Genomic DNA, 20,501 nt, shown 5'->3' on the forward strand with positions numbered 1-20,501 from the left:
CGTGGGGCCATTCCAAGTCGGGATATTTTGGGATTCTGGGAGGATTTTGCTGCTCCAGGGAGAGGGAGGTGCTGAGCACAGCGAGGAGGTGACGAGTGGGCTCCAGGAGCTGGGAATAGCTGGGAATAGCTGGGAATAGCTGGGTGTGGGTGGCAATAGAGACAGGGACAGAGCTGTGGGGAGGCTGCTGCTTGCATGTGACTGGGATGGGGGAGGATTCCAGGAAGAAAACTGGGATTTAGGGGCAGGGAAAAAAAGTGGAGCCCTTGAGGCTGACATTATTCAAAGGTCAGGGAAAGCAGGATGCCTTGGAGGGTGGTGCTCCCTCTGGGATAGGCACCCTTTGGAGCAATCCATAAATTCACAGGGAATTTCTAGGAGAGAGGAACAATTTCAGGCAAATCCTAATGCCAAGACCTTGGCCTTAACCTGGCACTTTTTGGGATGACATCCTGCTCCACACGTGGGAGCAGCTATGGATCAAGGCTGGATCAAGGAAAACAGCGAGCAGCAAATCCTGAAAGGTTGATAAAAACTCAGCCCAGACCGAGCAGGAAATCCTGACAGGTTGTTAAAAACTCAGCCCAGATGCCTCCCCACAGCTCTGAACTCCAACAGGGCCCTGGAGCTGCTCCCTCCTTCCAGGGGAGCCTGAGGGACAAGGAATGATGCTGAATTTGCCTGGAATCTCCTCAGCACCAGGGGAAGCTTCAAAGAGAAGGAATTCTTATCCAACCCCTTCAGCAATCTCTAATTCCAAGCCTTTTTTCCCATGCAAATAAAAGCAGTTTCTGTGCATACCATACACAGTTCATTGAAGCATTTAGTTAATTAATTTATTTTATTTATTTATTCCAAAGCCTCAGCACAGCCCAGCCTTGCTGTATTTATCCCGTGGCCAAGGAAAAGATCCCTGATTATTGACTCATTCCCTGTTATGTGAGAGGAGGGAATGTGGGTCAAGCCAGCATCGATCCGAGGCATCAGAAATTCCCTGGAAGGACTGGAATCCTTTGGCACAACCATTCCTGACCCTCTCAGGGAACACCAAACACACAAATATCGAGCAGGGGTGGAACCTGAAACCTCTGCTCCCACTTTTCTACACCTCTGGCAGCTCCAGAGGCTCTCTTGGCTGGAGCAGGAGGCAGAGGAGCCAGGGAGCTCCCAGATGGAATATTTGTAAATTATTAAGGGCAGGGTCAGGGCACTGAAAGCCATTTCTGGGAGCACAGTTGGTATTTGCACTCTCACATCTCCCCATCCCAGAATGGACAGGTTGGATCCCCCTGAAACATTCCCTGTGTTGGGATATTTCTCTAAATTGTTATGAATGCACTTTAAATTCTCTTAATTGTGATAAATCCACAGCTTTCCTGTGAGCTGCATTGGGCCCTCTCTTCCCTGGGAGGATCCTGGTCATTTTTCCATTGTAAAAAGCACTAAAAATGCAGAAACTCTCAAATTTTAACGGCTTTAATTATTCATCTTTTAACTGATTAGCTCAGAATCCCTCCAGGGATCTCCCTAGACAGAAAGTGTGCTCCTGTGCAGAGTCTGAGCCCAAAGATCAGATGGAATTGGAGTTTTTCCTCACCTGTTCCATGTTTTGAAGGCGTTGCTGGCTCTCTTGAAGAGGTACCCTTCCATCACCACCCCGTTGGGGGCATCCACGTTGAACTCCACCTTGGAGTCATCGTAGGAGAAGTCCTGGAAAAAGGAAACAGACTCAGACTCTGGCAGGACAGGGCTGAATTGCTGGGATTGTGGTGGAGATGGTTTAACAAAACATCAAAAAGAGACAAATCTGCCAAAATCCCGAGAGCTGTCAGTCCCTGTGCCTCAGTGAGGTGCAGCCATGGATTATCCCCATTCCAGCAAACTTATTTATCCCTGGTTTTGCAGGAAATTGCTGGACATGCTGCATTTCCCTCGCCTGGCAGCTGATAAGGAGAAAAAGCAGGGAGTTTATCAGCAGGAGTGCTGAAAATTCCCAACATTTGGGTCAGGCTGAGGTGGGAAATGAAGCCAGGAGTGCTTTTCACTGGCATGGGGCTGCTGCCACCCCTGTGCCCTGCAAGGAGGCAGGATGACCCCAATCCCAAACCCAGGGAAAAGGAGTGAACTCCAGAGGGGCAGAGCCACCAACCCCATTCCTGAGCTGTCCTCAGATGCCACCTCCCTGTGCTGTGCCACCCATCAGAGCCCATTCTGTCACCCCAGCCCTCCTGGATTCTGACAGCTGCAGAGCAGGACACGGAGCAGAGGGAAGAGCAGCTGCTCTCCAGCACAGGATCCTCATCCCTGGGCGATTTTCTGCCTCATTCCCAAGAGAAAATAGGTCAGGAAAGCGAAACCACTTCTCTACCCCGGGGCACGCTGTCTCTGCTCGCTGATTCCATCCTCTCTCTCCAGCACAAATATTCCAAGGGTTCCAAGACCCTTTAAAGGCCTTTCCTGCTTGGCATCAGCCCCTGCAGATGCTCTGTTGCCTGGCAACAGGCACTGGGCTCTCATTAGGATGAGTTATTTCCACAAACGTGCCTGGGAGGTGTCGTGACAAGAATCATGCTGATCCAGGAGGAGCAGATCCAACGGGACAGGAGGGAGGAAATCCTTGGAAAGGCAGCAGGATGCTCAGTTAGATGCTGGGAAGTGCTGCAAGGCACCCACTTAAAGGAGTTTCTGCTCAGCCCCAAATTTTCCTGCCATGAGAGGGTGAATCCCTCTCAGCTCTTGCACCTCCACGCTGCAAAGGCCAGAGGGGATTTTATTCTGATTCGTGGATGTTTGATTTTTGTGGGGTTGCTCTGAAGTGACAATTCTGTGCATTTGATGGGAATCTGCAGTGATTTGTATCTGCACTGGTTTGGAAACAATGCAAGCAGCCTAAAAAGCCCAGCAAAAGCTCAACAAGGGTAAAACCCATCTCAAAAATGCCCATTTTTAAGGGCCGTGCCTCACTTTGGGGAGCAGGATAAAGCAGGGGGAGGGTGTAAATCCAACCTCCTGCCTCCTTCAGCTGTCCCCATCCAGCAGAGTGGTGGAGAGGAGGATAAATCCCCAGGAGTGCAGGAGGAACAGATGGGCCACACACGTCACCAGTAAATCCAGTAAAAACCAGTGCAGTCAAGGCAGGTGGGAGTTTAACCTGGCTGAGCCTGAATTTGGAACACCTCTGCCCATGGAATGGCTGGAGCTGGGCAGCTCCAAAAGGAGGTGTTCCCTGCCTTTGGAAGAACTCTGAGCTGCACTTTTGGGACATTCCACCCCAAAACATACCCCAAAGATGACTCCGTGAAGGTCCCCCAGGCCAAATTCTGATTATATTTCAATGAAGGTCCCCCAGGCCAAATTCTGATTATATTTCAATGAAGGTACCTCAGGCCAAATTCTGCTCATATTTCTGCTGCTTTAGGTCCTCCAGTGCCACCAAGAGAACTCCTGAGGGGCAGCCAAGGGCAGAGCAGTCCCCAGAGCTGGGAGGTGGATTTGGAAATCAGGGACAAATTAAGGGAGAAGGACCAGTCTGCCCAGTAGCCCGGGGATGTGGAGCCTCAGGGCCTCTTTGCTCCATCCCAGTGCTGGAAGCACCTGGAATCTTTGCTACAAAGCCACAGGGAGTGTTGAGACACAAATGAGGGGAAAGGGGAAAGAAAAATCCAACTTTATCCCCGTGCTCAGGTGAATTTTCCTGTTCTCAGCCAGGCCAAGGCCTAAAGGGAGATGGACAGGAAAGGCTCAGGGAGCTGAAAGGTGAAACCACAGCAAGGGCAACTGGGGAAATTCCAGTTTAAACCGTGGGGTTCCTATACCCAGCTCCTGCTGCAGCTCAGCCAGGGAATTTTCACGCCACAGCCACTGCAAAGAGGAAAAATCTCCGGAAAAAAAAATTACAAGAACGTTTCTAGAGAGCTGATTCCATGGTTTGGACTCTGTCTGAGGAGATCATCCTGCCCAAGGTGGGGTGTGGGCACACAGATGTGTGAGGATGAACCCTCTGAAGTGCCAAACCTGCTTTTAATGTGTCCCTGGATCCATTTTATTCGTTGAAAAATTTGGATCCTGGCAATTCTTGGGAATAACAGAAGGGTCCTGGCTGGCACAGCAGCAGCTCTGCCTCCACTCCCAAGGGATGGATGTAGTGGAAAACCTTCTCCCTCTTTCTCCTTTCCCTTCTAATATTTATCCCTAAAATATAGCAATATTTTAATGCAGGATTTTAAGATTTTCATGCAGGATTTTAATAAAGAAACCTTTTCCTAAACTCTCCCCACACACTTTGGACACAGAGTTCAGACTGATTTATTCACTCTGCCTTTAGCCCCTCGTTGTCTCTGCAACAGAACAAATTCCTGACACAGAAAAGATTTCCTGGGATTGGGATCTGAGTGGATTTGGCTCCAACAGCACCAGCAGTGCCAGGTGGGATCACACCCTGCTCCAACAAACCTGACATCTTCCCAAATGAGACACCAGATCTCTGCTTCCCTTCCTCTCCCTGACTCCCAGGAAATCACTGGGATCCTGTCCCTGCTGCTGTCATCCCGAATTCCCACCCTGGGAGTTGAGATCCCTCCGGGAATGACCTCACCATGGTTTCCATGGGAGCAACAATGAAGGGACACATTCCCAGGGCCACATCCAGAGGGATGGGGGGGAAAAAAGGACATTAATGTGGATGCTTTCCAAGCAGCAAATGGGAATTAAAAACCCAGCACGGGCACAGATGGGCTCAGGAAGGAATTAAAAGGAAAAGAGATTTTAAAAAAGGAGAAAATCCTATTTGAAGGTGGCCTCCTGGCCCACCCAGGAAATTCCCTGTCCAGTTCCACGCTGGGAGCAGGGATTGCTTCCAGCCCAGCCCCAGATAAACTCCTCCAACTGCCCCTCTGGAATGAGCATTTTGTGCAAAAATCTTTCTTGTGCAAAGAAAACGAGTGATTAAATCAAAACCCCTCCAGTGAACAGATTTCATGTGGAGAGAGAAGCTGCCTGGAATCTTTGGGAGAGGGAATTTTCTAAGCAAGGAGCTTTCCATACCCTCTGGAGCAGGGAGGTCTCACTTAGAGGTTCATTCCTATCCCAAAAATCACAACCCCTGGCTGAAAACAGATCAAACCTCTCTCTAAAATACCAACAGCTCCTTAAAAGCCTTTAAAATAAATACAATCTCTGTGCCAGGAGTGATTCTCCCTGAAATTCCCTGAAAAGCCACGGCGTTATTCCCTCAGTTACCCATTCCAGGTGGAAATAACGCTGAATAAAACCGAATTTTCTCTGCAATGATTTGATTTTTCCAGATAGAAACCTCCCCAAGCCTCAGCAAGCACGGGCAGGGAATCATTTCAGTCCAGCTGCATTTAGATATTCCAAGAAAAAATATTTCTTCTCACCAAACCTCCACGTTATTTTATTCTTTTATCACTTTGTTTTCAATCAATGCCATTTAGGAGCAGCAACAACACAGGGAAAGCTTTCCCTCTTGGAAGACAAAGGCTTTTATCCCAAAGAATCCTCTTTAAGTGATCGATAACGCTCAGTATTGAGCAATGACATCATTTCCACCCTCACTGCATTATTTACACAGCACGGAAAAGAACTTCTCCCGGAGGCAAATCAGGAATTGTGCCCAGTTTGGCTGTTTGATTCCAAACAAAATAATTCCAGAGGAATATTCCCATTCCCTAAAGCTGCACACACCCCCCTCACACACACAAACAAACACCATTCACACGTTCTCTCCTGGTGCCTAAATTCCCTTTTTTTTTTTTCTCCCTCTGGCTCTTTTCCTGGTGCATAAATTCCAAGCTTTTCTCTCTCTGGCTCTGTAAATTCCATGGACAATCCCAGCCCCAGCTGGAATTTGGGAATTTGCACCGGCAGCTCTCACTCCTCCCGGCCAAATCCCACTCACAAACCCTTTTGTTTCCCGGTATTCCCGATGCCAGAGGCTCTCCCTGCCAGCAGCTGATGCTCAGGGAGCTGGTCCCTGCCCCAGAGCTTTCCCAAATTTAGGGATAAACCCAGTGACAAAGCCGAGCTTGGCTTTGGGGTCACACCAGCAAAGCCCCACAGCCACAATCTTCATTCCCACATTAAAAAGAAGCCCTGAACTTCTTCCCCTGCAGGATTTTCCTTACCAGGAGATATTCCAGCCTGCCGAAAATCTTCATGCTGCCAGCTGGGAGGCTCTGCTGCTTTTCCTGGAGAGCAGGAGCAGCTCCGTGTCCTCTCCCTGTTCCTAGAGCAGCATCCCCGTGGGCTGCCAGCGAAGGAGGGATTTCTTTTGCAGCCCCTTCTCTTTTACTCCTCCTCTTCTTCCCTTTTGGGAAGCTCTGGCGCTGTCACCGAGCAAAGGACGCTTGGTGGCCCTTGGGGACCACCTGCTCCCCCCTTCCCGAGCCTCCTATTGAGAGGCAATCAGCTTAGAGCCGGGCTAATTACCATACAGCTGGCAGGGAGGGCAGGGAAAAGCGGGAGCAGAGCAGGATGCGCTCCCAGTGACCCGACAGAGCCAGGCTTTGTGCCTTGCCCGGATCCCTGGAGCAGAGCCACGCTTTGGGCAGCAATTCCTGCCCCAGGAATTGGCCCTGCAAGGGCCAGATGGGCCCTGGATTGTTCTCCACCAGCTGGGCTCAACGAGGCCCAGAGCTCTGCCCACACTCAGTTCCCAAACTGCTCCGCACTGGGAATGGCTACGAGGCTGGGAAGGAGATTTTTGAGAGCCCTGTGTCCTTAAGATGATGGAATTAAAGTTGGGAAAGCTCTCCAGGGCCATTAATTCCAGCGCAGCTGTGCTCACCACCAAACCACGTCCCCAAGTCCCACATCCACACATTTGTGGGCACTCCAGGGATGGTGATTCCACCTGTTCCAATGCCAGAGCACCCTCTCAGTGAAGAATTTTTCCCTAATTCCCAATCCAACATCTCCCACTGCCCCCTCAGTTTTGGAGCAGTGGAAGGTTTCAGGAATATCGGGACCTGTGAGCAAGGCCTGCTTCAAACATTCCCATTTCTCTCCTCCTTTCCCACTGGGAAACATCCCCAGCTCTGTGTTTTCCACATTACCTAAATTACAGCATCAAAAGGAAACAGATTTGGGATGAGTTTTTCTTCCCCACTGGATTTCTTTTAATTAAAACAACAATGAAACAAAATGCCACAGACCACTTCCCTCTGAACTTGGCTCTCAGAAAGCCAAGGACAATCCAATTCAAAATCACAGTTCCCCACCCCAAAACCACTTAAAAAAATATTATTTACCCCAAATTTCCTCCCTTAGCAGGCTGCTTGGGTAGACACTAGTGAAGAAATAAAAATATTTGTGCCACCACACTGATTAAGCACAACAATCTCCAAATCTTTCCAGAGGCCAGAGGGTTTTGTGGGCTCAGCTTGAAGATTTCTATTTAAATCAGGGCTGCACAGGGCCCTGCTCCATCACGAAGGGAGCAGCAGCAGCACAGAGGGGCTCAGGACAGTTCCAGGCAGGAAAATTTAAATCCTAACTTGCAGTGAGGATGTTCAGGTCCCTTCCAGGCTCTGAGGTTTTGTATCCTGATGGAGACTAATTGCTGCTTCTCCCTCTTGGAATCTTCATTCCCTGCTGCTCCAGGGAGAGGCTGAAGTGAAAAACCCACACGAGAGGTTTTCCAAGTCCCTTTGGATGAAGTCATCACTCCCAGGGGAGCTGAGGGGTCACAAATGGATTCACCTCTCCCTCATGACTTCATCAACACTCCCAGGCCATTCCCAGGGAATGTCACTCCTCAGAGCTCAAATTTCCATTCCATGGATTATGGCGTTTCTGAGGGAGGGCATTAGAGGCCACTTAGCTCCCTTCTGAGGGGGAATATTGATCCCTATGAGTGCCTGCCAGATGTGGATCCAATCCCACCAAACCCAAGCTCCTCAAATCTCCAGGCACCAAAAAAGAATCAGCCAAGGGTTGTTGTCACTGCAGTGCTGAGCCCTGAGCCACAAGTGAGCATCACACAAAGAATTAAAACCTTATTTTAACTCCTTTCATGAGGGTGAAACCAAAGTAATTTAAAACTGGGCTTTAAAATGCCAACTCCAGATGCCAGGCCAAGGCTTCTTTGTGTTGCTTTCAGTAAATACCCGTTTTTATGAGGAAAAAAATGCCAGAGGAAGGAAATCTGGGTGGGTACTCACCTGCAGGAGGGTCTGCAGGGCCAGGGCAGCAACCCAGGGAGAAGAGGAGGGAAAGAAAAATAAATTAGTCGATGTTTCTGCAACCTTCAGGTTGGGAATCGTTGCCAAGGGTGGAAAATCTGAGCCCAGGTTAATCAGAGATGCTTCCTCACTGAAGGCTCAGCTTAAAGATTTTAAATCAGGGTAGACACTAGTGAGGAAATAAAGATATTAGTGCCACCACAATGATTAAGCACAACAATCTCCCAATCTTTCCAGAGGCCAGAGGGTTTTGTGGGCTCAGCTTGAAGATTTCTATTTAAATCAGGGCTGCACAGGGCCCTGCTCCATCACGAAGGGAGCAGCAGCAGCACAGAGGGGCTGAAAAGCAGCTCAGGACAGTTCCAGGCAGGAAAATTTAAATCCTAAATTGCAGTGAAGATGTTCAGCTCCGAATTGTGAGAGAGGGTGGCAGGGAAGAGCTGTGCCCTTTCCCCAAAACCAGCTGTGCTCTGCAATGGTTTTCACAACCCACATCTCTGTCTCAGAGGCATTTCCAGAGTTTAAATCCTCCCACATCCTCAGCAGCAAAGAAGGAGGCAAAGTGAGAACAGAAAAAACCACCCAGGTGCCCAGGCCTGAGGGGTCCTGGAGTGTCACCATCCCTCCCACCCTCAGAAGAGTCAGAAAAATCCTAGATTTGAGCCAGCTGGAGCTCGCAGCAGCCATGAGGTGACATCCAGGTGGCATCCAGGCTGTGACAGCCTGGCCCCTGAGCAGATGGCAGCTGCCAGGGGCACCCAGAGGGGCACCAGGACTCACCCTCTGCTGGATCAGGGCGTGCTTGTGCTCCATCTCCCTCTTCTCCACGGCTGAGTCGATCACCAGCTGGTCCAGCTGAGGGCAGGGAGAGCAACAACAGGTGGAAAAGTTGGGAAGGAGTTTGAGGAGCTGCTCTGGGGTGACAGCAGCACTTTCCAAGATCCCAAATCCCCAAAAAGAGGGAAAAAGGAGGGGGGAAAAAAGGAGGGGGAAAAAAGGAGGGGGAAAAAAAGAGGGGGGGAAAAAAAGGAGGGGGGGAAAAAAAGGAGGGGGGGAAAAAAAGGAGGGGGGGAAAAAAAGGAGGGGGGAAAAAAAAGGAGGGGGGGAAAAAAAAGGAGGGGGGAAAAAAAGGAGGGGGGAAAAAAAGGAGGGGGGAAAAAAAAGGAGGGGGGAAAAAAAAGGAGGGGGGAAAAAAAGGAGGGGGGAAAAAAAGGAGGGGGGAAAAAGGGAAAAGGGGAAAAAAAGAGAAAAGGGGCAAAAAAGAGGCCAAAAAGGGGAAAAAGAAGGCCAAAAAGGGGCAAAAAGGGGCAAAAGGCTGTGTTTGGATGTGCACCCACTCATCCAGCAGCCCCAGCACGACACTCCAAGCATTCCCTGGTGGCCAAATGTGCAGCTGGATGGAAAAGGGGGTGTCCATCCTCCTTTTAGGATGAAGGGGTGCAAGCAGAGCCCACCCCATTCCTGTCCCCTCACCTCTGTGGCCAGTTTCTTCATGTAGGGGTCGAGCTCGTGGAGGAGGCTGTAGCCCTGCTGGAAGAAGGTGTACTGGGCGTGCATGAAGGACAACATCTGGGGAGGGAAACAACAGCGGGGTCAGGGAGAGGGTGAAAAACCCGAATTCATTATCCCCCACCAGAAAATAAAAGGGGTTCACACTTTCTTTTTTTCCTTTCCCAAAGCAATTTATCCCTCTTCTCCTTGCTGTGGGCACAAAGCAGGGAAAGCAGCGTCCTCCACCCTGAAAATCTCATCCAGGGCTGGATTTACTCCCTGTTTTTGGCATTCCTGCACCCCCAGGGCAGTGCCAGGGCTCCAGGGCTGCCCTTTCCTGCAGCCACTGAGGGCACCCACAGGGCTCTTACCGCGTCCAGGATCTCAAATTTCTTCTTGGCTTGCAGCACGTTGATCTGTGGGGGGAAAAATCAAGACATTTGCAGCAGCAAATCCAGCCTGGAAGTCTCCCAAATTCACTGAAAAAGCCTCAGAAATCAATCACAAATTATTCCAAACCAATCCAAATAATTCCACACGGAAAGTGTCTGAAAGGTCAGTTCTGGTGAGTTCCAGGTGGGATAAAAAGGTGGAATAAATGCAGAACAGGTGGATTTTCTCACCTGGATGGGTTAAAATCACTGCTGGATCTGTGTCTGTACCCAAACCTTGCCCCAGTGAGGGGAATATTCAATATATCAATCACTGATTTCTTCCAGCAGGCCCCATATTTCAGATTTAAAAGAACAAAATAACTCCCCTCACTCACTAAAAAACTTGAATTAAAAACCAAAAGATACCTGGATAAATTCATGTCTTAAGACTTTAATTAAACACCAAAGGATACCTGGATAAATTCACATCTATACATTTCAAAACTGGTGGATTTAAGGTGACACCTCGCACTGGGCCAGCCTCCCCATGGATCAGCACAATGCAGGAATTCCTGGTTTTCAGTGGGAGAAATGCAGGGAGCATCCTACAGTGAGGCCTTGCATTCATGTCCAAAGCCAAAATGGAAAATACCAAATGATTTATCCTTCGAGGGGACAGCATTGCCCTTCTACCCCCAGAGCTTGGGACACCAGGGACAAGTCAGAATGTGTCACCAGCTGGCCTGAGTGGCAGCCAGAGGGGACAGCCAGGGATCAGCACTGAGCTTCTCTGCTTAATCACTGCCTGAGAGCACAAAAAAAACCTAGGGATGATTCCAAAAATTGACTGGAAAAAGCCCCAAACCCTGACCGTTCAGGGAGCAGTGAGTGAGTGCTGCTGCACTAGGAATTCAATAGAAATAAATAGAAATGAAATTCGAAATGAAATAGAAACGAAATTCGAAATTAAATAGAAACTGAATAGAAATGAAATTCGAAATTAAATAGAAATTGAATAGAAATTAAATAGAAATTGAATAGAAATTGAATTCGAAATGAAATAGGAATTGAATGGAAAATAAATTAGAAATTAAATAGAAGTTGAATAGAAATTAAATTCGAAATTAAATAGAAACTGAATAGAAACTAAATTCGAAATTAAGTAGAAATTGAATAGAAACTAAATTCAAAATTAAATAGAAATTGAATAGAAATTAAATTCAAAATTAAATAGGAATTGAATAGAAATTAAATTCGAAATTAAGTAGAAATTGAATAGAAATTAAATTTGAAATTAAATAGAAATTAAATTCAAAATTAAATAGGAATTGAATAGAAATTAAATTCAAAATTAAGTAGAAATTGAATAGAAACTAAATTTGAAATCAAATAGGAATTGAATAGAAATTAAATTCGAAATTAAGTAGAAATTGAATAGAAACTAAATTTGAAATCAAATAGGAATTGAATAGAAATTAAATTCGAAATTAAGTAGAAATTGAATAGAAATTAAATTTGAAATCAAATAGGAATTGAATAGAAATTAAATTCGAAATTAAGTAGAAATTGAATAGAAACTAAATTCAAAATTAAATAGGAATTGAATAGAAATTAAATTCAAAATTAAGTAGAAATTGAATAGAAATTAAATTCGAAATTAAATAGAAATTAAATTCGAAATTAAATAGGAATTGAGTAGAAATTAAATTCGAAATTAAATAGGAATTGAATAGAAATTAAATTACAAATTAAATAGAAACTGAATAGAAATTAAATTAGAAATTGTGTGAGGGACTAGAATTTCTCTGACTGAAATAAAGAGAATTTTCTCTTTCTTTCTCTTACTGAGGTAAAACAATGAAAACTTCCCCTCTCAGGTGCAGGCTGCTGCTAAAGCCAAGGCTGGGGCGTTGATCCCTGTGTGGGAGCTGCACTCTGAGCCCTCACAGCTCCGAATATTCCACGACCGCAGCGTTTTAAAGAACAAAATCCCATCCTGAGCACTCCTGAGAGGGCAACATTTACCCACCTGCAGCACATAATCCAGGGCCAGGTGCCTGAAACATTTCCTGGTGATGCTCAGGGTGCCCGTGGCCTCCTCCACCTCGTGGGGCTTGTGCCGGGGCGCCTGGGCGTTCTTCACCAGCGAGATCTCCATGTCCTCGCGCACCTTGTCGAACTGCTTCTTGGTCTCCTTGAACTTCCTCACGTCCCTGGGGCCAGGGAGGGAGGAACGGGGAGAAATGGGGAGAAATGGGGGGGAGAAATGGGGAGAAATGAGGGTTAGAAATGGGGAGAAATGGGGGAGAAATGAGGGTTAGAAATGGGGAGAAATGGGGGAGAAATGAGGGTTAGAAATGGGGGGGAGAAATGGGGGGGAGAAATGGGGAGAAATGGGGGTCAGAAATGGGGGTTAGAAATGGGGGGGAGAAATGGGGGGGGGAGAAATGGGGGGGAGAAATGGGGGGGGAGAAATGGGGGGGAGAAATGGGGAGAAATGGGGGTTAGAAATGGGGAGAAATGGGGAGAAATGAGGGTTAGAAATGGGGGTTAGAAATGGGGGTTAGAAATGGGGGTTAGAAATGGGGGTTAGAAATGAGGGTTAGAAATGGGGAGAAATGGGGGAGAAATGAGGGTTAGAAATGGGGAGAAATGGGGGGGAGAAATGGGGGTGAGAAATGGGGGGGAGAAATGGGGGGGAGAAATGGGGGGGAGAAATGGGGGTTAGAAATGGGGGTTAGAAATGAGGGTTAGAAATGGGGAGAAATGAGGGTTAGAAATAGGGAGAAATGGGGAGAAGTGAGGGTCAGAAATGGGGAGAAATGAGGAGAAATGAGGAGAAATGGGGAGAAATGGGGAGAAATGGGGAGAAATGGGGAGAAATGGGGAGAAATGAGGTTTAGAAATGGGGAGAAATGGGGAGAAATGAGGATTAGAAATGGGGAGAAATGAGGGTTAGAAATGGGGAGAAATGAGGGTTAGAAATGGGGAGAAATGGGGAGAAATGAGGGTTAGAAATGGGGAGAAAGGGGGAGAAATGAGGGTTAGAAAAATGAGAATGAAGCATCAGCCCATTGTGTCCAGCTGGAGAAACTCCAGATTAAATCAAATCTTTCTTCAGAGAGTTGGTAGGGAAGATATTTTTAATTTTTTTATTATTATTGGTTTGGTTTTATTATTATTATTGGTTTGGTTTTATTATCAATTTTGGTTTATTTTTTTTTTTTGGTTTCTTTATTCTTTTTTTGGAGGATCAGCCCTGCAGGGAGGTTGTGGTTCTGCTCCCAGCACACCCAGGACACGTGGAATGGGAGCTCAGGAAGCTGAAGACCGAAGGGAAAAGACAAATACTCACTCTTTGACAAAATTGTGCAGCTGCTGCCGGACTGACCTCTGGGCCTGATCAAACAGGATCTGGAAGGAAGGACAGGGGAAAAAATGTCAATTATTTTGCAACGTGGAAACATTGAGGAGTCAGAAAATTCATGAGCTGCTCTTGAGGAGCTTCCGTGTGAGGGACTCAGAAAACTCCAGGGCTTTGTGGTGTCCATCACTTGGTCATAATAAATCACGACTTTTCCCACAGCTGCAGCATTCCCAGGTGTAGAATTCCTGCAGAATTCCTGCAGAATTCACACCCGGGGCTCTGACCCTCACAGGGATGAGGTGCCACCATCACACCTCCACAAGCAGAGCGTTTGGAGGAGCTGCTCCCTTTACATCCCTGTTGCGAGGGCTCAATCCCGAGGCTCGAATTCCTCGTTTTGAGGCGTCATTCCCATCCCGAATTCCTCGTTTGGAAGCATCAATCCCATCCCGAATTCCTCATTTTGCCGGAGGAGGGCACTGGAGCCTCAGCGCTGCATCCAGGGAAGGAGGGAAGAGCCAAAAACACGCTGGGAGCTCGGGTGAGGGATCCAGTGCACGGTACAGAGGCCGAGTTCTTAAAAACCTCTTAAATTTTACTCTCTTTTGCCAAATAAATCCTTCCAAGCCCCTTCCTTTGCACCCGTTTATTTGTATTTGGTTTTGTATTATAAAATAATATAAACGTATGAATAAATAAATGTAAACATATAAATCTAAATATATGAATAAATAAAAAATTATATTAAAATGTATTATAAAATTATAAATGAGCTTTATTTATATTTACATTTATTTATATTTACATTTGTATTTCTCCACCTCCTGCTCTGTCAATCCCCCTCTCCCTGCTCCTGTCAGAGCACCCGGAGCAGGGATTAGAGTGGTTCCTGAGGGAATTCCAGGTAAGGAACACACCTTTCCTGCCTGTGTTCCACACCCCCCTGTGACCCTATAACCCTTTAATTCCTTCATCCCTGATTTTGCCAGACAAAATCTCCAGGGGAACATTTCCAAGCGTGCCCTCCATTCAATTTTCAGCACAAATAAATCGAGTTTTAAGAGCTAAAGTTTCAAACATAAAACCCAACCCTCGGCTTTCCCTCCTTTCCCGGCCAGACTTGGAACAAATCCGTCGGTTTTCAGATTTTCCAGCCCAAAATCTCACCCCACCCTCCTTCCCTTTGCTGAGGTCCATGACTCAGCCACAGCTGTGCCTAAGGAGGGGCAGGATGGGAGAAGGGAATTCCCATCCTTCTCCCCCAACAGCATTAAAAACCTGGATCCTACATTCCCCTTTCCCAGGTTTTGGAGGCCACGGGATCAATCCAAACCTGGGCTTGTTAGGGGCAGGAATTTCAAGAAATGAAAGCAAGCTCAGGGCATTATCCCTGGAATTTCGAGCCTAAAATCAGGATGGGAGACACCGGAGATCCAAAGGCTGGTGGGAAATCCATGCTGCTCATCCCGCCTGGAATCTGCCTGGAACCAGGACCTCCACCTGCAGAGGTCAGCATTGGATCGGCAGGAAATTCCTCCTGTCCCTGAACAGAACATCCCGGGAAGCCGAAGGTCCCAGGCTTTGGAAGGATATTTTTCCCCTGGATCAGCACGGTGGGATGTGACAGGAACTCTTCCTCAGGGGCTCCAGGGTAGTGCCATTCCCAGTTCCCTACTCCAATCACAGCCAGCTGGAAAAATTCATTCCTGGACCTCTTCCTGCATCTCCATCACCCACCTGAGCTGCCTGACATTCCCTACAAAGCCATTCCCAGAAAAGCACAACCAGCCAAGGCCAGGAGCCCTGAAATCCTAAGGAGAAGCAGCCCAGGAAATCTTGGATCCCACCTCCCTGAGCACTCAGGAGTTCCCTGGGAGTGTGTGGCTGCTTTGGGAATGGCTCAGGCTGGATCCAAATCCAGCTGCTGGGGACACAGATCCCTCTGTGAGGTGGGAATGACAAAGCTGCCAGGAAAAGTTCAAAATGGAGGGAGGAAATGGGGCTAAAAGGACCCAAAAAAGGCAGAGGACACCGACTCCAGCTCCTGTCACCTGCCCTCTCAGGTGCCTTTGGTGTTTATTCCTCTTGGTGCATTGAAAGGAGAAAAAAAAGTGGGAATTCTCCAGAGCTCTGCATGTTTATTTCCACATTCCAGCAGCTCCAAGCTTGGATTTTGCTGAGTCTGAAGCAGGCCCCGTGCTCTGGCAACAAAATTGTAGAACAACTGATTTTTTTTTGGTGGAGGGGGGGGGAGGATATTTTCCCTTTCTTTTTAACTGGTTCCAGTTGTACATACTGTCCTGGAAACATTCCTGGAGCGAAGCTCCGACATCCATTCCACAGCTGAGATCCTTGGATGAGCCAGACACACGCACAGACACACTCACACGCTCCGGAGACAGCAGCAGGCACTAAAAATAACTCCCTGAACCCCTGGAAAGGGCTGGGGATGCAGCTGAAGTCATTCCAAAGCCATTTCCTGGAGTAGGATTTGCTCTGCTGTGCTCTCCCAAGGCTGGGAAAGGCAGGATTTGGGAATATCCCCCCTGGGCGTGTGGTGGTAGCACGGAGACAGAGGAAGGGTCCCAGATCAGCTGGGAATTCCCAGCTCTGGGAAGGATCCTCCTGCTGAGGGAAAAACAATTCCCACTTCAGGGGAAGCTGCACTTGCAGATTTTTCGCATCCAGAGGCTCCTGGCTGGGGCTGCTTCCTCGGGGCTGGAAGGATATTTTTCCCCTGGATCAGCACGGTGGGATGCGACAGGAACTCTTCCTCAGGGGCTCCAGGGCAGTGCCATTCCCAGTTCCCTACTCCAATCACAGCCAGCTGGAAAAATTCATTCCTGGACCTCTTCCTGCATCTCCATCACCCACCTGAGCTGCCTGACATTCTGGGCTGGGCTGCAGCTGGAATGGGATCCCTGGGATCAAGGGGGAGCTTCTCAGGGCTTCAGGTGCTCCTTGGAAGGAAGGTCTTACAGAAGAAAAGCAGGATTTTCTCTGCTGCTGCCACTCATTTATTCACTCTCATTTATTCTCCTCACACCACCACAAAAATTTGCTGTTTGCTCCCAAATCCCCACGGCCCTGGCAGAGCTGCACGTGCATCCCCTGGCGCTTTTATCCTGGGAAAAAAGCCTTTCCACCTGCCTCATGAAATAATGAAAGGGACTTGGTGCAGCTTCTCCTCCAGCTGCAGTGGGTTTGTTGCATCCCAGAGCCTAATGGGCTCTGACAGGGCCCTCGTGGGCAGAAGTGGGTCAGGCAGAGCTGACACCCTGCAGCTCCTGCACTTTAAAGCACTTCTGCTTCAGGCTCTCACAGGCACAGACTTCAAATTGCAGCTTTGGAGCCACCCAGAGTGAGGCACCTTCCTTTCTCTAGGAGGTTTTGGGGTGGAGAAAGGCCAGATTTGAACTCCTGGGGCTGTGTTGATGAGTGAAGGAAGAGTTATTGTGTGGGAATTTCGCTGCTTTCATCTCAGGGCAGGATTAACAGGTCCTGCGTGTTAAAATCCTTCAGCACTCAAGATCCCTTGAGCAGTGCTGGACTCCCAGTTTGACCCCTCCACACCCTCACCCATGGCCTGATGCCACTAATTTGGATGCCAGGCTCCAGAATCTATCCCAAATCTGCCCCAAAATCCTCCTCAGGCCCCTCTGTGTCCTCACTACAAACCCCTCTGCTGCCCAAAAAGAAGAAGAAAAAATTCTGCAGTGCAGGACTTTGGTGAATCATCCTCTTCCTTTATGAAGGGGTTTTGTCACTCTTCCAGGAGCCCAAATGGCAAACACAGGGGACATCAGCAGTGCCACCAGCACCCAAGGGGACAGGAGGAAGCAGCCCCTTACCATGTGATAATTGATCATTTCCTGCAGGCTGTCCCCGAATTTCTCCAGGCACTCCTGCAAAAACAAAACCAAAAAAAAGGTGAAGTGGCAATGAAGAGAAGCAGCTGCCCCTCACTGCCAGGGGTTCAGGAGAGGCTCAGGAAGGCTCTGAGGAGCCTCTGCTGCTTGGCAGGGAGGTTTTGGAGCCATTTGAACCTGTCCTTGCCAGTCCAGAGCCCAGATCCACGTGTGCCTGCGTGGGCTGGTTACCTCCCAAACCCCTGATGCTCACTGACCTAGATTCCCACAACCTTCCTCAAAGTCTGCATCTGCCTGCAAATCGTGCATCTCACCCTGACCTTCCAGCTTGGTGTTCTCAGGCAGCCTCTGCATCCCTCCAAGCGTAAAATCTCATTTTAAGTGGCTGCTTAAGCAGCAGAAGGGGCTTGGATTTGTGATCCATTGGATCCATTGCCAGCAGCAGGGATCTGAGCAGCCCCCAGCCCTCCCTGTGCCCCCTGCCCCACCCCAAACTCACCGAAATCATCTCATCCTTCTTGCACTGCTGCGACAGGTCCCGCACCCCGCTGACAAAGTGCTTGTTGGTGGTGATGTAGACCTTGCCAGCCTCGATCATGCCACTGCAGAGCTTCACCAGCTGCACGGGGACACAGGGACAGGCTCAGCACTGGGATTGAACCAGCCTGGGTTTGTCCCACATCAACCCCAGAGCTTTGGGGCAAACACCCTTCCCATTCCTGCTGTGCTGGGAACCTTCACCGGCAGGAGCAGGGATGCAAATCCCACCCCAGGGCATGTCCTGCTGTCCACATGCCACTTGTCACTTAGGGACAGCAGGCCCAGGCTCTCCCCTGAGGGCAGATGGATCCAGCAGCCCGTTTTTTCCAGGGGGTTTCTCCTGCTTGGTCCATCATGAAAGGAACCTGATCACACAGATGGGCCAGGGAGGATCCAGGATTGACTCCTTGGTGCTCAGAGAAAGGGAAAAACTGCCTAAAATCTCTTTGGGAGCATCAATCAGAGCCCAGCTGACTGTTGTACTGGTGTGTACTGGTGGAGACTGGTCCTGCTCTTACCTTGGAGTGACAGGAAGCCAGAATTCAGCTTTTCTATCCTGTTTTCCTTTACTCATCTGCTTAACCCACCCCAGCTGTGAGCAGACAGTGCCAATCTGAGCTCCCTCACAGCTTAAACCATCAGGATTGCAGATTAATGAAATATTTCCCACATTCCTGCAGCTCCAGGAATCTTTGCTGGGAGGAATTCCACCTCTGGGACTCGGTGCAGCCTTTCTGATGGACCTGGGAAGAGCCTTTTTATAGGGATGTCACCAGGGAAAAACGGGGTGGCTTCCCCCTCTGGAATTTGCTGCAGCACCAGGCACCCATCCCCAGACAGCCTTTATTAACTCTGGATAATTTAACAGCTGCAGGGAACATTCCCAGACTTCCACAGCAAACTGGGAGTGGAGCTTTAGCTTGGAATTCTTGGCCATTGGCCTCTCTCCTTTCAGACCAAGCTCCTTGTAAAACAACCTAAAGATAAACCCATAAACCAAAGGATATTTGCAACAGCAAGGGCTGCCCACGGAGAAAATATTTTTGGGGTTGGTTGGTTTTGTTTGCTTTACCTCATCCCTGTCCTGGGCTCCTGAATTAAGTGGAAAACTTGCTGCTGATAATGAAAAACAACATTTTACATCCTCAAAACCCAGCAGCTTTTTAGGGATATTCGTTTTCCTAATGAAAAATGGGGGTTTTTTTCCTGCTAACCAGCCTCACCTACAGGCTGGGAACGAGGAGCTCTCTGCTTTGGTTGGATGCCAAAGCCCCGTGTGCTGGTTTGGGGCTTGGGGTTTGTTCTGTTCCTGCAGCCCCGGGGCTTTGGGATTTATTTTGGGGTCTGCTCTGTCTGCATTGCAGAACTGTAAAAGCTCTGTAAAAGCACAGCTGAGCAGATCTGAGTGCATAAATAAAAATATCTGGGGTCACACGTGGCCCATCTGAACCTCCAAGCCTTCTCTCTCACACCCTCCCCTGCCCCTGCAATCCCAAGATCCCCTCCAAACCCCGGGAAGAAAAGCAAACAGCTGCAGTTCCTTCACATCTGGAGCCCAGACTGCACTCGGGATTTGGATGGAGCCTCTGGAAAGGAAATCCAGCCTCTCCTGCAACGTGGCAGCTTCCAGAGCACCTCTGCAAACAAAGCCCTGTGGCCAAGGCTGTGTCCCCAGGAGCTCAGGGCCAGCCAGCAAAATCCCAATCCCAAGGGAGCAGTGGAAATGGGATAAAATGTAGGAAATCTCTGGCTGAATCATTGCCACTGTTTTACCCCCAGTTAAACAGGTGATAAAAGATAATAATTCATAAACCAAGGGCTCGGGGGCACAGGAAAAGGCAGAGTAAAGTCAGGCTTTGTCAGGCCAGTCCTGGCAGCTCTTTAGGACTAACATTCCCACCTGGAAAGGCTGCCCTGGGCATCTCACACAGGAGAGGAGCTGGGCCATCCCAGGCTGATTTATTAGGAATGGGAATGATTTATTAGGATTTATTAGGAATGGTAATGATTGAATCTGGTCCAAAGTTACCCTCAGAGGAATTAATTTGAGCTCCAGTGGTTCTCCAGCTGCAAATCCCAGCCCCACTGCCCTGGCCCCGGGCTGACAGTGACTCCTGCACTTCCAGCTCCATCCTCCTGGCTCCAGGATTGTTCCTGGCACTCCAAATCCCCTCCCTGCAGGGCACTGTGCCACAATCAGAGCAGTTTTCACCCCCTGCTCTCTTTAGGGAACCCAAATCCCTCTGCAGCCTCCTCAGTGCCACCAGTGCAGACAAAGCACTCCCAGCAGCTTGATGAGTAAATAGGTTTTATAGGACACAGCCTTGCCTAGGGCTTGTGGCTTCCACACAGCTCATTTCTCCCTCAGACACAGGAGAATCTCAGATAAAAAGCCAGCAGCTCTTCTGGCTCCTCTCCTTCGTTTCTTTCTATTTTTGTTAAGAAACAACATCTCAGACGAGGAGGAGCGGGGGTGGAAAAGCCAACTTGCAGCACAAACTAAAAACTGGGTCTAAAGAATCACCAGCCTAACGCAAAATGGCCAGACTGGTCCCTCAGAGGGCATTTCCAGTGTCACATCCCAGAGAGTGGCTGAACAGCAGGGCCCTTGGGTCCCCGTGAGGACACCAAACACCTGCAATGGGGCTGCAGCTGCAAT

General features: G+C 48.7%; 1 protein-coding gene across 7 annotated transcripts in view; it reads right to left on the reverse strand.

The window, feature by feature from the left end:
- The window catches only part of ACAP3 (ArfGAP with coiled-coil, ankyrin repeat and PH domains 3), a 75,213-nt gene that overhangs the window by 22,280 nt on the left and 32,432 nt on the right, over positions 1-20,501 (reverse strand). For all 7 annotated transcript variants that reach the window (XR_004244152.1, XR_004244151.1, XM_032131453.1 and 4 more), the window contains exons 3-11: positions 17,802-17,921; positions 17,285-17,338; positions 13,422-13,480; positions 12,096-12,279; positions 10,064-10,108; positions 9,675-9,770; positions 8,982-9,056; positions 8,181-8,192; positions 1,598-1,710 (exon numbers count right to left, since the gene is read on the reverse strand). Coding sequence is in view for 5 of the 7 variants with exons in the window: in XM_032131453.1 (XP_031987344.1) it covers positions 1,598-1,710; positions 8,181-8,192; positions 8,982-9,056; positions 9,675-9,770; positions 10,064-10,108; positions 12,096-12,279; positions 13,422-13,480; positions 17,285-17,338; positions 17,802-17,921 (758 nt within the window). In the remaining 2 variants the exon portion in view is untranslated. The remainder of the gene's footprint in view (positions 1-1,597; positions 1,711-8,180; positions 8,193-8,981; positions 9,057-9,674; positions 9,771-10,063; positions 10,109-12,095; positions 12,280-13,421; positions 13,481-17,284; positions 17,339-17,801; positions 17,922-20,501) is intronic.

Source organism: Corvus moneduloides, chromosome 22, assembly GCF_009650955.1.
Source record: "Corvus moneduloides isolate bCorMon1 chromosome 22, bCorMon1.pri, whole genome shotgun sequence".
NCBI lineage: Eukaryota > Metazoa > Chordata > Aves > Passeriformes > Corvidae > Corvus > Corvus moneduloides.